The sequence below is a fragment of the Colobus angolensis genome, unplaced genomic scaffold (genome assembly GCF_000951035.1).
Source record: "Colobus angolensis palliatus isolate OR3802 unplaced genomic scaffold, Cang.pa_1.0 Scaffold59, whole genome shotgun sequence".
NCBI lineage: Eukaryota > Metazoa > Chordata > Mammalia > Primates > Cercopithecidae > Colobus > Colobus angolensis.
Window position 1 is genome coordinate 10,666,161 of NW_012119487.1, and position 12,897 is coordinate 10,679,057.

Below are 12,897 nucleotides of genomic sequence, written 5' to 3' on the forward strand. Positions count from 1 at the left end.
CCCGGGTTCCGCCCGCCCTCACAGGTCTGCGCGCTCCTCCGCTGCAGTTCGGGGCCATCCACGTGCGCTGCCTCCTGACGCCCGGCCACACCTCGGGCCACATGAGCTACTTCCTGTGGGAGGACGATTGCCCGGACCCACCCGCCTTGTTCTCGGGTACCCGCAGCGCAGAGCGTGCCCACCCCGCCTTCCGCCGGCCCCGCCCCATCTGCTCTGACCCGCCCTCCCCCGCCAGGGGACGCGCTGTCGGTGGCCGGCTGCGGCTCGTGCCTGGAGGGCAGCGCCCAGCAGATGTACCAGAGCCTGGCCGAGCTGGGCACCCTGCCCCCCGAGACGGTGAGCGGGCCTGGGCCCTCCCCTCCTCTCCCGTGGGCACAGCCCCCACGCTCCGCACTTGCACTGTGCCAGGGGTGCAGAGTGAATGCCCACCTGAGGGCAGCCGGAGAGGGGAGGCCAGGCCAGCGGCGCGAGCACCTTCCCCGCTTCCTGGCCGCCCGCGCGCTCACCGAGCGCTCTTCCTCCAGAAGGTGTTCTGCGGCCACGAGCACACGCTCAGCAACCTGGAGTTTGCGCAGAAAGTAGAGCCGTGCAACGACCACGTGAGAGCCAAGCTGTCCTGGGCTAAGGCACGGCCCCTTTCCGGCCTCGGCAAGAGGGTGGGGGGCACAGGCTTTGGGGGCTTTCAGAGAAGGCCCAATGGTGACCAGGGCCTGTGGTCACTCCAGAAGAGGGATGAGGATGACGTGCCCACAGTGCCGTCGACTCTGGGCGAGGAGCGCCTCTACAACCCCTTCCTGCGGGTAGCGTGAGTATGGTTGTCCGGGGGCCTCCACCGTCACGTGGACCCTTAGGAAGGCATCTGGGGACTGCGTGTTGGGCTGAGTGAGCATCTCTGGCTTGGGGGAGGCTACTTATTAAGTGCCTCCCCGCCCGCCCCCGCCCCTCGGCACCATGCTGCGTGGGCAGTGGGCCCTGCGCCTCACTGCACTCCTCCCTGCAGAGAGGAGCCGGTGCGCAAGTTCACGGGCAAGGCGGTCCCCGCTGACGTCCTGGAGGCGCTCTACAAGGAGCGGGCGCGCTTCGAACAGGCAGGCGAGCCGCGGCAGCCACAGGCGCGGGCCCTCCTCGCGCTGCAGTGGGGGCTCCTGAGTGCAGCCCCACACGAGTGACCCACCCAGACCCTCACAGGGCTGGGGCCTGCGTCCCTCCTCGTGACCTCAGCTAGGTGGACCCGCGTGAGGGCCGCCTCTGGAACATTCTTCGAGGCCCTGGCCAGCCGTTTGCACAGCCTCGGAGAGTGGCCTTGCGCTTCCTGGGTGGACGCACAGGACCACTGCGGGTCTGTGTGGGCCCCGAGACCTGAGTTTCCGGGAAGCGGGGCGCATGGGGCTTCTGAACTACAAATAAAGCTTCAAAAGGCCGTTCTGTGTTGGCAGATGTGCCAGGAGAGGAGCCGTTTCATAGGCACGTTTGAGGAGGAGTTGCCTTTATTAGACAAACGCTGGGAGACAGGCCTGGTGGGGACCTGGCTGGGGGATGACACAGCTAGTGATGGCTGCCGCTTCGTACTTGGCTTGCCTTGGACCACAGCCTCGTGACAGTAACCCCTGCTTTCCAGGGGCCCGGCGCCCCCTCCTGCCAGAGTCCACACACAGGGTTGTGGTGGGGCCGCCCCTGCAGCTCCAGCTCTGTGTCCACCTTCTGCACAGAGCTTCAGGGGAAGCTTCCAGAAGTCGGGTGGGAACCCGTCTTGCTCTGCCTCAGGCAACCCCAGGACAGGCTGAAGCCCCTCAAGCACTTGGGTGCCGGACTAGCAACAGCAAGGGCAGCACCTGTGGGCCTCGGCCCAGGGCCAACGAACAGGCTGTGGGACCTCAGGGACCTTCTGCTGCCTGGGCCACCCCACCTGGGCAGAGCCAGCGGGGAACCCAGAGGCACCCAACTGGAGGTGACGGGGCAGCCGCGGGTCCTGGCCGGTCCTAGCTCCTGCTTGGGTCCCAGCACACCCTGCAGCTCACTCACAGTTTTGGGGGGAGCCCTGGGGTGTTGGGGCATGTGGTTCCGTTGTCACGCACACGCACAGCCTCCTGGGAGTCCTGGTCCTGCAGCCCCTACCACCGGATGCCCAGGCCAGTGCTGGCCTTCTCCACGGCGTGGTACTGCGTGTGCAGCAAGCGGCCTGCACACTCCGAGTCCGTGCCCTGCAGCCAGTGTGTGTACAGCTCCTGAACCCCAGGCGCATCCTCGGGCGCCTCAGCCCGGACCATGCCGTACAGCCTCTCCACGTGCTGGAGGAGCTCCCTGCTGGGCCTGTCTGGGGCCTGGAGCTGGCCCCCGCCGTTCAGGCAGCCTGTGGGAGAGCAGACGGAACACATGGGTCACAGCCTGTACCCCAGCCGAGCCTCCTGACCACCTGGGAGCAGGGAGGTGACCGGGCCCCTCTGTGCCCCACTTCCTCCCACTCCCAGCCTGGTAGGTGGTGGCCCACAGCTCTGGTCCCAGAAGGGGCCATCGTGTCCTGTCCCTCACGGGAGCTACCTGAGGGGCAGGCCATGACCTCCACGTAGTGGTAGGGGCAGCGCCCGCGTTTGAGCCTCTGCACCAGGTTCTGGATGTTGCGGAAGCCGTACGCCATCGCGAAGTGCAGCAGCACCTGGCCCTCCTTCTCCAGTGTCACCTCCTGGAAGTCCTTGTTCCTGGGGGGCACAGGTGGGGTTTGTCTACATGGCACACCCACCAGGCTCCTGCCCGCCTGGAAGGGGAGGCCTGCTGGGCTTCAGGGGATGACTGGGCGGCTCCCAGGGCTCTGTCCCTCTCTCTCGGGCAGGGGGAAGGACAAGAACGGAGAGAGGGCGGAAAGCTCACTGCCACGAGTCCAGCAGGGGACCTCACCTCCAGCTTTGGGCTCCCTGTCTGTAAAACAGGCCTCCCTCCCCAGGGATGGCTGTGAGGCCCTGGCCCTCCCGCCTGGGATGTGGTTGCATGCCCTGCGCCACACACCCACCACCCTTGCCCACGCTGGCCTCTCGGGCTCAGGGTCACCATCCCCCACGATGGGCCGACTAAAGCCTGGAGGGCTTAAGTGAAGTCACACCCTGAGCCCGCCAGGAGGGCCCTGCCTGGGCCCAGGGTCCCCCCCAAACCCTGCAGGCCGCCCTCCACCCAGCCCACCTCTGTGGGAGGACCCCGGGTGAGGCAGCAGCCCAAGGAAGGCTGGGGGCTGCGTGGTCGCTCTGCCCAGAGATCTGGCCCATCCCACTGACCTCAGGGGTTTGTAGGTAACCTCAGCCACGTGGATTCCAAAGAGCTCTCGGGCCGCGTGCCGGAACACGTGCTCCAGGTAGCCCCCCGAGCCCCCTCCCCGATGGCTGGTGGGCTCCTCTGCAGAGGCACCGCTGCACCTGGCAAGGAGGGGGGCGCCTCAGCACTGCTGGGGCTGCTGCTTGCCAACCGCCGGAGCAGGGCCTCTGTCCCTCACACATGAGCGTTTGCGTTTCCAAGTGGGAGACAAGTCACAGGCACAGAGGAACAGCTCCAGTGTTCCTGGCCATCACAGGGGCCCCGCCACTTCTTTTTTTTTTTTTTTGAGATGGAGTTTTCACTTTTGTTGCCCAGGCTGGAGTGCAGTCGCACGATCTTGTCTCATTGCAACCTCCACCTTCCGGGTTCAAGCAATTCTCATGCCTCAACCTCCCAACTAGCTGGGATTACAGGTGCCCACCACCACCCCCGGCTAAATTTTATATTTTTAGTAGAGAGAGGTTTTCACCATGTTGGCCAGGCTTGTCTCAAACTCCTGACCTCAGGTGATCTGCCCACCTCAGCCTCTCAAAGTGCCAGGGTGATGGCCGGGCGCGGTGGCTCAAGCCTGTAATCCCAGCACTTTGGGAGGCCGAGACGGGCGGATCACGAGGTCAGGAGATCGAGACCATCCTGGCTAACACGGTGAAACCCCGTCTCTACTAAAAATACAAAAAACTAGCCGGGCGAGGTGGCGGGCGCCTGTAGTCCCAGCTACTCCGGAGGCTGAGGCAGGAGAATGGCGTAAACCCGGGAGGAGGAGCTTGCAGTGAGCTGAGATCCGGCCACTGCACTCCAGTCCGGGAGACAGAGCCAGACTCCGTCTCAAAAAAAAAAAAAAAAAAAGTGCCAGGGTGACAGGCATGAGCCACTGCACCCAGCCACTCAGCCACTTCTGAGCTGGGGCAACGAATGGGGCAAATAGATTTTTGTTCATTTTAATTCTCAAGGCTTGTTGTGATTTTGTATATTAATTATTTTTGGTGGGGTAAATAGATGGTAATTTATGCTTAATAATAATTCTAGTTGAATGATGAGGAAGAATGTAAAGACCATGGATATAATAATAGGAGGTGATGCGGATGTGTCTAGCTGAGGCATTTCACTGTAGAGAGATATGATTTCTCTCAGTCTTTAACTTAAAAGGTGAATGCTGGGGCGGCTGTACAGTGGATCTGTGGAAACAGTTGATAGAAGGCTTACAGAGTGGAGGTGTAGTAGATATATGGGGTGAAAGTACAGATTTATAGAGTAAATACAGGTCGCCAAGATGGGCTGTGGGGAGGCAAGCCCAGAGCAGGGGGATGCTATCCCCAGAGGCGGCGTTAGAAGCTAAAATAACAGTTCTTGGTGGCAGACGTACGTACAGGCTGTCCAGAGGGGCTGGTTCCAGGTCGGGGAGGGAGACGTCCTCTTCCTCCAGCAACCTGAAAACTTCTCCTGCAAGGAAACCACAGCACAGACACTCTTTAGCTGAGATCCCAGCAACGAAGTCAGAGAACATCCTAGCCACCTGCACCCCTAGCAGTCTGCACTTTGGCCCCAGAAGGCCCCAAATGTCCACCCCAGCCCGTGGGAGGCAGGCCGGGCCTGGTCACTCCTGAAGCCCCTCTGCAGGCCACCTGGTCCTGCCCAGATGGACACTTTGCTCACCCAGTGTCCATCTGGCCAGCCTGGTCTGGCAGTCTGCTTTTCTTTTTTTTTTGAGATGGAGTCTCACTCTGTCACCCAGGCTGGTGTGCAACGGCGATCTCAGCTCACTGCAAGCTCTGTCCCCCGGGAATCAAGTGATTCTCCTGCCTCAGCCTCCCGAGTAGCTGGGACTGCAGGTGCGCTACCACTACTCCCAGGTAATTTTCATATTTTTAGTAGACATGGAAAGGTTTCACCATCTTGGCCAGGCTGGTCTTTTTTTTTTTTTTTTTTTTTTTTTTTTGAGGTGGAGTCTCGCTCTGTCGCCCAGGCTGGAGTGCAGTGGCGTGATCTCGGCTCACTGCAAGCTCCGCCTCCCGGGTTCATGCCATTCTCCTGCCTCAGCCTCCTGAGTAACTGGGACTACAGGTGCCCGCCACCGCGCCCGGCTAATTTTTTGTATTTTTAGTAGAGACGGGGTTTCACCGCGTTAGCCAGGATGGTCTCGATCTCCTGACCTTGTGATCTGCCCGCCTCGGCCTCCCAAAGTGCTGGGATTATAGGCGTGAGCCACTGCGCCCAGCCCAGGCTGGTCTTGAACTCCTCACCTCGTGATCCAGCTGCCTCTGCCTCCCAGAGTGCTGGGATTACAGACATGAGCCACCGCACCCGGCCGCAGTTTGCTTTTCTGCCTCACATTGGGGAGACTGTGGGGCTGCTTGACTCAGGAATGGGGTGACTAATGGGAAGTGAAGGGGCTGCACTCGACAATCTCTGTCCACCTCCAAAGACTCATTTCAGAGCCAGCAAGGAGGTACTACTGAGGGCCACTTGGCTGCAGGTCCCCGAGACAGGCCAGCTGCAAATGGGCCCACCTGGCTCCAAGGGGAGAGATGAGGGTACGCACACGCGTGCAAGCCCCCAGGCTCCAGCCAGAGCCTCCGCAAGCAGGATCCTGGGCAGTTGCCACCTGTGCCTGGGGCTCAGGAAGCAGACCAGGAGGCTCGAGGGCTCCGGGCGCACGGCGTGACCGCACCTGTTGTGAGGACACAGTCCACGTCCCGCGTCTGGTGCTCCTGGTTGAAAAAGTCGGGTCTAGAGGCTTCCAGCTTTTTGTCATAGCAGGGCATCACCGTGACGTGGTAGATCTTGTCAGGAGTCAAGCGCTACGAGGAGAGACAAACACACGTCTCCCCAATCCCAGCAGTACGGTGGCCGAGGCGTGACCTGGAACGCAGCCGTCCCGCAGCCAGGCCGGGCCCCGAGGGACAGTGAGCCTCACTCCATTTCCCAGGAAGCCTCCTGCTGGCTCTGCGGATGTGCCCCTGGACAGGACAGGCCCTGGCTGCGACAGAAAATGACACTGACCCGTTCCCAGCGTGCCTGCACTCCCTAACAGCCAAGTCCAAAGGAGGAGAGGTGGCCTTCCCATCGCTCAGGCCCTCTCGCCGCACACCAGCCGGCGAAAGGGATGTCACGGGGGAACCAACCAGCCCCAGCCCCCGGTGAAAATCCGTGTTTTCAGGTGGGAGGTGCTGTAGGGGACACGGGCGCTCCAGGCCCAGGCACTACCAGGGCCGCCCTCACCCTCTCCCGCCCCCTGCTGGCTGAGTGTCGTCAGGCTTCAATCCCGCTGGGCCTCAGGTGGGGGTGGTGCTGGGCACCCTTGTGGACCTGGTGGCGGCGGCTGCCTGAGGGCCTCCGGCTCCCTCAGCCTCAGGCCTGGCTGCCTCTGGGTGAGCAGTGAGCACCTTTGGATCAGAACGTGGCCCTGTGCTGCCCAGCAGGAGAGGAATGGCCTGAACCAGGAGGGAACAAGGGTGGAGGTGTGCTCGGGAAGGCCACACACCAGGGCGAGGACTCTGTTTCCTGCAGCCTCGCGGCAAGCAGCCAGAACAGTCACTTCTGGCCGCTCCCCAGCCTGAGCCTGGGGCTGGCCCAACGCCGTTACCTGCTGCTGGGCGAAGAAGTCCTTGACCAGGGAGCCCATGACCTGCTGCGGGGACCGGGCGGTGCTGATGTGGGGGAGGATGAAGCTGCCGTGGGTCTTCTCGGCATAGCAGATCCAGCCTGAGGCGACAGGGGGCACACGGGGCTGGCGGGGGCGCACGGCGGCCCCCGCACCCACAGGCAGCAGCACGACATTCTGGAGGCGGGCCCGCTCATACAGGAGATCATGATGACATTAAAGAGTGCTCGTTCCTGTTCTCCCCACCACCACGTGGAGCACTGCCTAGGGACCTGAGGTGACTGCGGGCGGCTCCCAAGGGAGGGCAGCCCCTTCTCCACAAAAGGCCATTTGTGCCAACATTTCTAACCCGTCCTGCGAAACCGGCTTGCGTCTCCACCCCCATCCCCCGCCTTGTCATCCGTGTCCACATCACGTCACATTTTAACTTAACTGGAACTTGACTCTCACACCACCCGCCCCATGAGCACACCTGGGCAGGCGGAGGCCAGCAGGGGCAGGGCCTGTCTGCAGTCGGCCTGTCCTCGGAATCGCCGCACAAACTCTCGCTGGCTCTCCAGGAGGCTGAAGTGCCTTGAGAAGGCGGTGTCGAAGACAAAGTGCACCCCTGGAAGGTGAAAGTGGGTGCCTGGTTAACCCCGCACGGGACGCCCACGCGAGTACACGCCTGTGTGTGGACCACCGTGGTGCTGCTGGGGGACGTGTGTGGCACCCGCTTCCCGTGCCAAAGCCCCGGCCCCACCATGGGGACCTCCTTAAGCCGCGTCGCCTCGGCATCCCCTGTGAATGCAGGCCTTGCTTTCCCACCCCAGAGGCAGGGCAGCCACTTGGCAGCTCAGTGCTCCACCCTCCCAGCTCCTTAGCGCGGCTGGTCCAGGGAACTGCCACGTGCGCTGCTCCCAGTGACCGTCCCTAAGGCACAGCTGGACGTGGCCTGCTGGACTGGCCCCTCGGACCCTGACTGTGCAGACCTGCCACAGGGGCCGCCCTCACGCACAGCAGGACTTCTGGGACAGGCCCACCGGCTCCAAGCCCAGCAATGAGAACTGCTTGGTAAACCTGCCTGATCATGCCCTGGACCCCAGCAGAGGCACCAGCGCGTGGGTCCCTCTCTCTCTGCCTGACCTGTCATTCCTGCCTTGTGTAGCCCATGGTCGGAGGACTGCCCTCGGACTCACTGTGCCCCGCCTGCCCGTGATCTGTAAGTAAAAATCTTTGAACTTGCTTCCTATTCCGGTGGGGACGAAAACCACACCTTCCACCCGGAGAACCACGGGCTGCCCCAGGCCAGGTTTTCCCTGAGACACCAGGTCAGGCTGCCAGTGTCAGAGCACTGCTCAGGCACCAACTGGACGTGGGTGTGGGTCAGACAAGAGCCACGGGGTACCTGCCAGTGTCAACCGGTTTCCGGTGTGAGGGACCCGGGACACAGGTGGGTGACAGGCAGTCTGCCGGGTACAAAGCACACAGCCCTGCCTCACTGGGAACGAAGGGACTGGACATGGCGGTTACCTGTGAAAGGCACACAATAGCCATCAGGTCCAGCCCCTTCATTCCCAGCGAGCCACCGGGCACAGGAGCCTGGTCAGCTCCAGGCACACAACCGAAGTCCGCCGAAGCTGGCCTTAGCTGAACCCCGCAGAGGCCCGGAGAGAGCGCCTTAATATCAGCTAAGAAGTACAAGGAGCTGGTCAGCCCCAGCTTACAGAAAGTGCACAGTCAGAATGCAGACGTTTTCTGTGAGAAGGCGCTGCTCTCAAATGTCAAATCAAAACTTCAGGCTGAGGTCACAGAGGGAATAAAGTTTCTGTAGCACTGAAGTTCAGGGCTGGGTGGCATGTCAGTGACTCAGAGGCACGAGGAGCCTGGGCTCACTCAGACGCCCTCTTGGTGTGGAGTGGCAGTGTTACCCCAGGTTCAAAGCCTACCTATTTTTTTAAAGAATGAGGTTAATTTCCTGGCAGTGTCTGTAGGATTCATCTGAAACCGTGCAGCCAGCGATGCTCTAGACTGTGGCGAGACTGAAACTACAACCAGCCTCTGCTGACTGGGCGCCGCCATCTGCAAAGCAAGGGGAAGACGCTGCTTACTCTGCCGGACTTATGCTGATTTCTGGTGGCCAGAGCTGCCCGGTGAGATGCCGTCGGCTCTGGAGAGGGCAAGCCAGCTCCATCAGAGTGTCTTTTTTTTTCCCACACAGAGTCTCACTCTGTTGCCCAGGCTGGACTGCAGTGCCGTGATCAGAGCTCACTGCAACCTCTGCCTCCCAGGTTCAAGGGATTCTCCTGCCTTAGCCTCCTGGGTAGGTGGGATTACAGGTGTGAACCACTGTGCCTGGCCAAGGATATCATTTTTTTTTTTTTGACAGAGTCTCGCTCTGTCACCCAGGCTGGAGTGCAATGGCATGATCTTGGCTCACTGCAACCTCTGTCTCCTGGGTTCAGGTGATTCTCCAGCCTCAGCCTCCCGAGTAGCTGGGATTACAGGTGTGCGCCACCATACCTGGCTAATTCTTGTATTTTTAGTAGAGACGGGGTTTTGCCATGTTGGCCAGGGTGGTGTTGAACTCCTGACCTCAGGTGATCCACCCGCCTCAGCCTCCCAAAGTGCTGGGATTACAGGTGCGAGCCACTGCGCCCTGCAAGGGTGTCATTTTGATGTATATTTAGAACCTGAAGTTCCGGGCCTGACACGTTCACCACTGGCACCAACTGACAGGTAAATCACAGAGATCCCAAGCCTCAGAAAGGCAGGTGCCACCTGCAGGCAGGATGGCGGCACCACACAAGCTGCCCTTGGCAAAATGCCTTGGCTGCTGGGGTAGATTTCAGGTTAAAGCAGAGTCCTCGGGCCGCCCACCACTTACTTTGTTAGCATCTAGAACCTTCTTCAGCTCTTCATGACTCTGTTGGGTGATAAGCACGGTCTCTGCAGAGGTGATGCAGCCGCTGCATGCCAGGCAGTCGTTTAGTGAGACCTTGGCCTTCTCCAGCCTGCGGGTCCCGCCGTCCTACAAGGGAGAAGAACTCGGTGCGCACGACGAGCCCCCTCTGCATGAGGACATGGAGCCAGAGGATAGTGGATTCCAGCTCATAACCAACAACCAACATGGCTGCTGGCTGGGCTTGTGTGCTGCTTAATTTTTAAAAATTAGACATGTATTACAAAAATGCACACACACGTTCTAGATTTTCATAATGCCATCAAAGTCTACTTTTTGGTACGACTTGGTTAGTGCATCAGAATCACAGGAATAAGGCTTGCCACTGGTCTCTCAGCAAAGCAGCTGCCACCCTGCCCACCCATGGGGTCCTGGACAGGTGCTGGCCCCGGTGCGCACTCACGGGGCTGTGGGGCAGGAAAAAGCTGAAGGTGGGCTCTGAAAGGAGGAGGCGGGAGAGCTGAGGACAAAGAAGGAAAGGATGAAGGGATGGGAAGACGAGAGCAGAGGGAGGAAGGCTGGGAGCCTGGCCCCCCGTTGGCAGGGCAGAAACAATCGTCAGACTCGGCCAAACAGATGCAGGAACGAGGTGTTCCAGTGGGGACTCTGGGACATCCCTTAGCCACTTTTCTTAGATGCAAAATGCACCAAGCTTGAGCTCCCCCAACTCCTCCTGCAAAGGCAGGAATGGTTTGAGCAGGGCCAGGGGTGCTGCAGTGGCCCCGAACGCAGCCAGAGGAGCAAGGCGACTGGGTGGGAACTAGGTGGGAACCCCTCGCAGCCCAGCTCTCTGCTACGCCTGTGTGTCATGCAGAGTCACAATCTGAGCTCGCCCTGTATTCCTACGTTGGTGCTGCCTAAAGGCACAAATCGACAGCCGGGCCCACCAGCACCCCAGCACCTTCCAGGGGTTCCCTTTGTTTGTGGGCCAGGCCCCCAGTGCTGGGCTGGAAATCGTCTCTTGGTGCAGTGGTTCATGAGATCAGGCAGACGTTTTTTAGAGTTCAAATGGCAGACAGGTGAATTTTAACAGTTTCTTTATTTTTTTGAGATGGAGTCTCTGTCTCTCAGGCTGGAGTGCAGTGGAGCAGTCTCGGTTCACTGCAGTCCCTATCTCCCTGGTTCAAGTGATTCTCCTGACCTCAGGTGATCCACCGCCTGCCCTGGCCTCCCAAAGTGCTGGGAATACAAGCGTGAGCCACCGCGCCTGGCCTGAATTCTAACAGTTTCATCAGTTAGAATTATCAGTATTTTATCACTTAGAGAGGAAGTACTATTCTTTAAGAATAAGGGGTCTGAACTAGAAAATCTTACATGGTTAGAACTAGGGGGAACAGGCAGACAGGATCCACCATCTCTGCAAAAGAGGCCCTCTGCTGAGAGATCAAGCTGTTTGGCCCGGGTGCTGCTCATTCACCTGCCCCAGGCACCCTGACCCCCAGCCTCCCAGATGGCAGGTGAATTCGACCAGTGGAAAAAGGCTGGTGAGACGTGGAGCGTTTCAGTGTCACGCTCCGTGCCGGGAGGAAGCAAAGTGTTTCGGACCAGCCAGGCAGGAGAGATGGTGGAGCGGCCTCCTGTGCCTTACTTGGTTAACTTGGAAGTAGCTCCCGTCATCTTCTATGCGAATCTTGGCCACGCCACTTCCCGGTCTTTTTTCCACTTTGACAGGCTTGATGCATTCCTAGATCAGGAAGAGACCCCAAATCAGGGCCTGTGAGTGGGCAGAGGCTCCCTGGGAGGCCAGGTCTCAAGAATGGCTGCCCAGCCACATGGCATGAAGGCTCTGCCCGCAGCCACACACTCAGGGACTGAGGCTGCTCTCACCTCAGGGAACGGGTTCCCAACATCCTGCAGCACTGACGGTCCCAGTGTGCGCGAAAGCCAGTGCTAATGGCGCCTGCAAACTACCCATCCGCGGAGACACCACCAACGCTGACCTTTACCCTTCACCTGAACAGGGGCGTGGCTCCCACAGAGGCCAGAGTGTTACACTGCCCACCGAGAGGACGTGTGCTTGGATCGGTTTGGAGATCACCTCCTGCCCAGTGCCCGGGAAACAGGTTCATTTCTCTCCCTTCTCCTTGAGAACCCTGTCAGCCCAGAAAGCCGCCTCCCAGCTCATCCCTGCCGGAAGAGCTCCCAGCCCGCCTCTCGCCCTGCTCAGCTCTGGCCCCGCGGAGCTGCTGGACATGGACAGGCAGGCGCACCCAGATAAGGGCGCCTGCAGCCTCCCGGGTTCAAGGGTAGCTGTCCGGCCCACCTGGGCGACGTCAAGGACAGCTCTACTGAGGAGCCATTGCGGGGCGTCTAGCGGGCCGCCCCCACTGCCCTCAACTGAGGTGGGGTCCCCACCGCGCCCGTTTATGCGGATACAAAGGCTGTGGCTTGGGGGTCCTAAGGCCTGTCAGGGCGCCCGTGCAGGGGAGAAGGCCCCGGTCCCGGCCCCGCCGCGCTCCAGCTGCGACCCGGGGGTCGGGTTAGAGTTAGGGACGGGTGGGAGCCGCCTCCGCTGCCTCCCCTGGGTTGGGCAGGCGGGCGCGAGCCAGCGACCGCTGGACCCTCCCACGCAGCCCGCCCAGACACTGTGGGGCACAGGAGCGGGCTGGGGGGCGCCGCCCTCCCTGGCCTCGGTTTCCCTGTTTGTAAGAAGCGGGCCGCAGTGTCTGAAGCCCCGCGCCGGGGTCGATAGAGACCCCGACGGCCCCCACCGGGCTCTCGGGATTCGGATCTCATTCCTCAGAGGAGGAAGTGGGGCGCAGAACAATTTCCCTCCGCGCGAGAGGGCACCGAGGGCAGCCTCGCCCCCGCCCGCCCAGGCCGGCCCACCTGAGACGGCCCGATGAAGTCATCCAGGTCCGTCAGCTGCAGCGCCCCACTGAAGGGCGACGCCATGACGGCCGCACTGCCGCCGCGCGGAGGTGTCGCCCAACGGCGTGAAACGAAGGGGTTGGTTCCGCCACGCTGCCGGAAAGCGTCCCACAAGGCGCATACGCACCACGCCCCGCGGCCGGCGCCCTCTGCTGACGAGCCCGGGCGCTGCTGCTCCCCGCCC

The 12,897-nt window shown here is 61.0% G+C and overlaps 2 protein-coding genes across 2 annotated transcripts in view; one reads left to right on the plus strand and one right to left on the minus strand.

Annotated features, from left to right (window-relative positions):
* The window catches only part of HAGHL (hydroxyacylglutathione hydrolase-like), a 2,301-nt gene extending 880 nt beyond the window's left edge, over nucleotides 1-1,421 (plus strand). The window contains exons 3-7 of the mRNA XM_011962486.1: nucleotides 3-156; nucleotides 236-336; nucleotides 525-626; nucleotides 726-805; nucleotides 1,001-1,421. Coding sequence (XP_011817876.1) covers nucleotides 3-156; nucleotides 236-336; nucleotides 525-626; nucleotides 726-805; nucleotides 1,001-1,169 — 606 coding nt within the window. The 3' untranslated portion in view covers nucleotides 1,170-1,421. The remainder of the gene's footprint in view (nucleotides 1-2; nucleotides 157-235; nucleotides 337-524; nucleotides 627-725; nucleotides 806-1,000) is intronic.
* Nucleotides 1,422-1,461: 40 nt separating this feature from the next.
* On the minus strand, nucleotides 1,462-12,783 carry NARFL (nuclear prelamin A recognition factor-like). The gene is made up of 11 exons (XM_011962449.1): nucleotides 12,672-12,783; nucleotides 11,431-11,526; nucleotides 9,768-9,911; nucleotides 8,830-8,962; nucleotides 7,374-7,508; nucleotides 6,884-7,002; nucleotides 5,969-6,098; nucleotides 4,668-4,740; nucleotides 3,264-3,401; nucleotides 2,539-2,696; nucleotides 1,462-2,350 (listed from the first exon to the last, which is right to left on the minus strand). Exons 1-11 carry the CDS (start codon nucleotides 12,735-12,737, stop codon nucleotides 2,112-2,114), a joined length of 1,431 nt encoding a protein of 476 aa, XP_011817839.1. The 5' UTR covers nucleotides 12,738-12,783; the 3' UTR covers nucleotides 1,462-2,111.
* Between the last annotated feature and the right edge of the window lie 114 nt (nucleotides 12,784-12,897).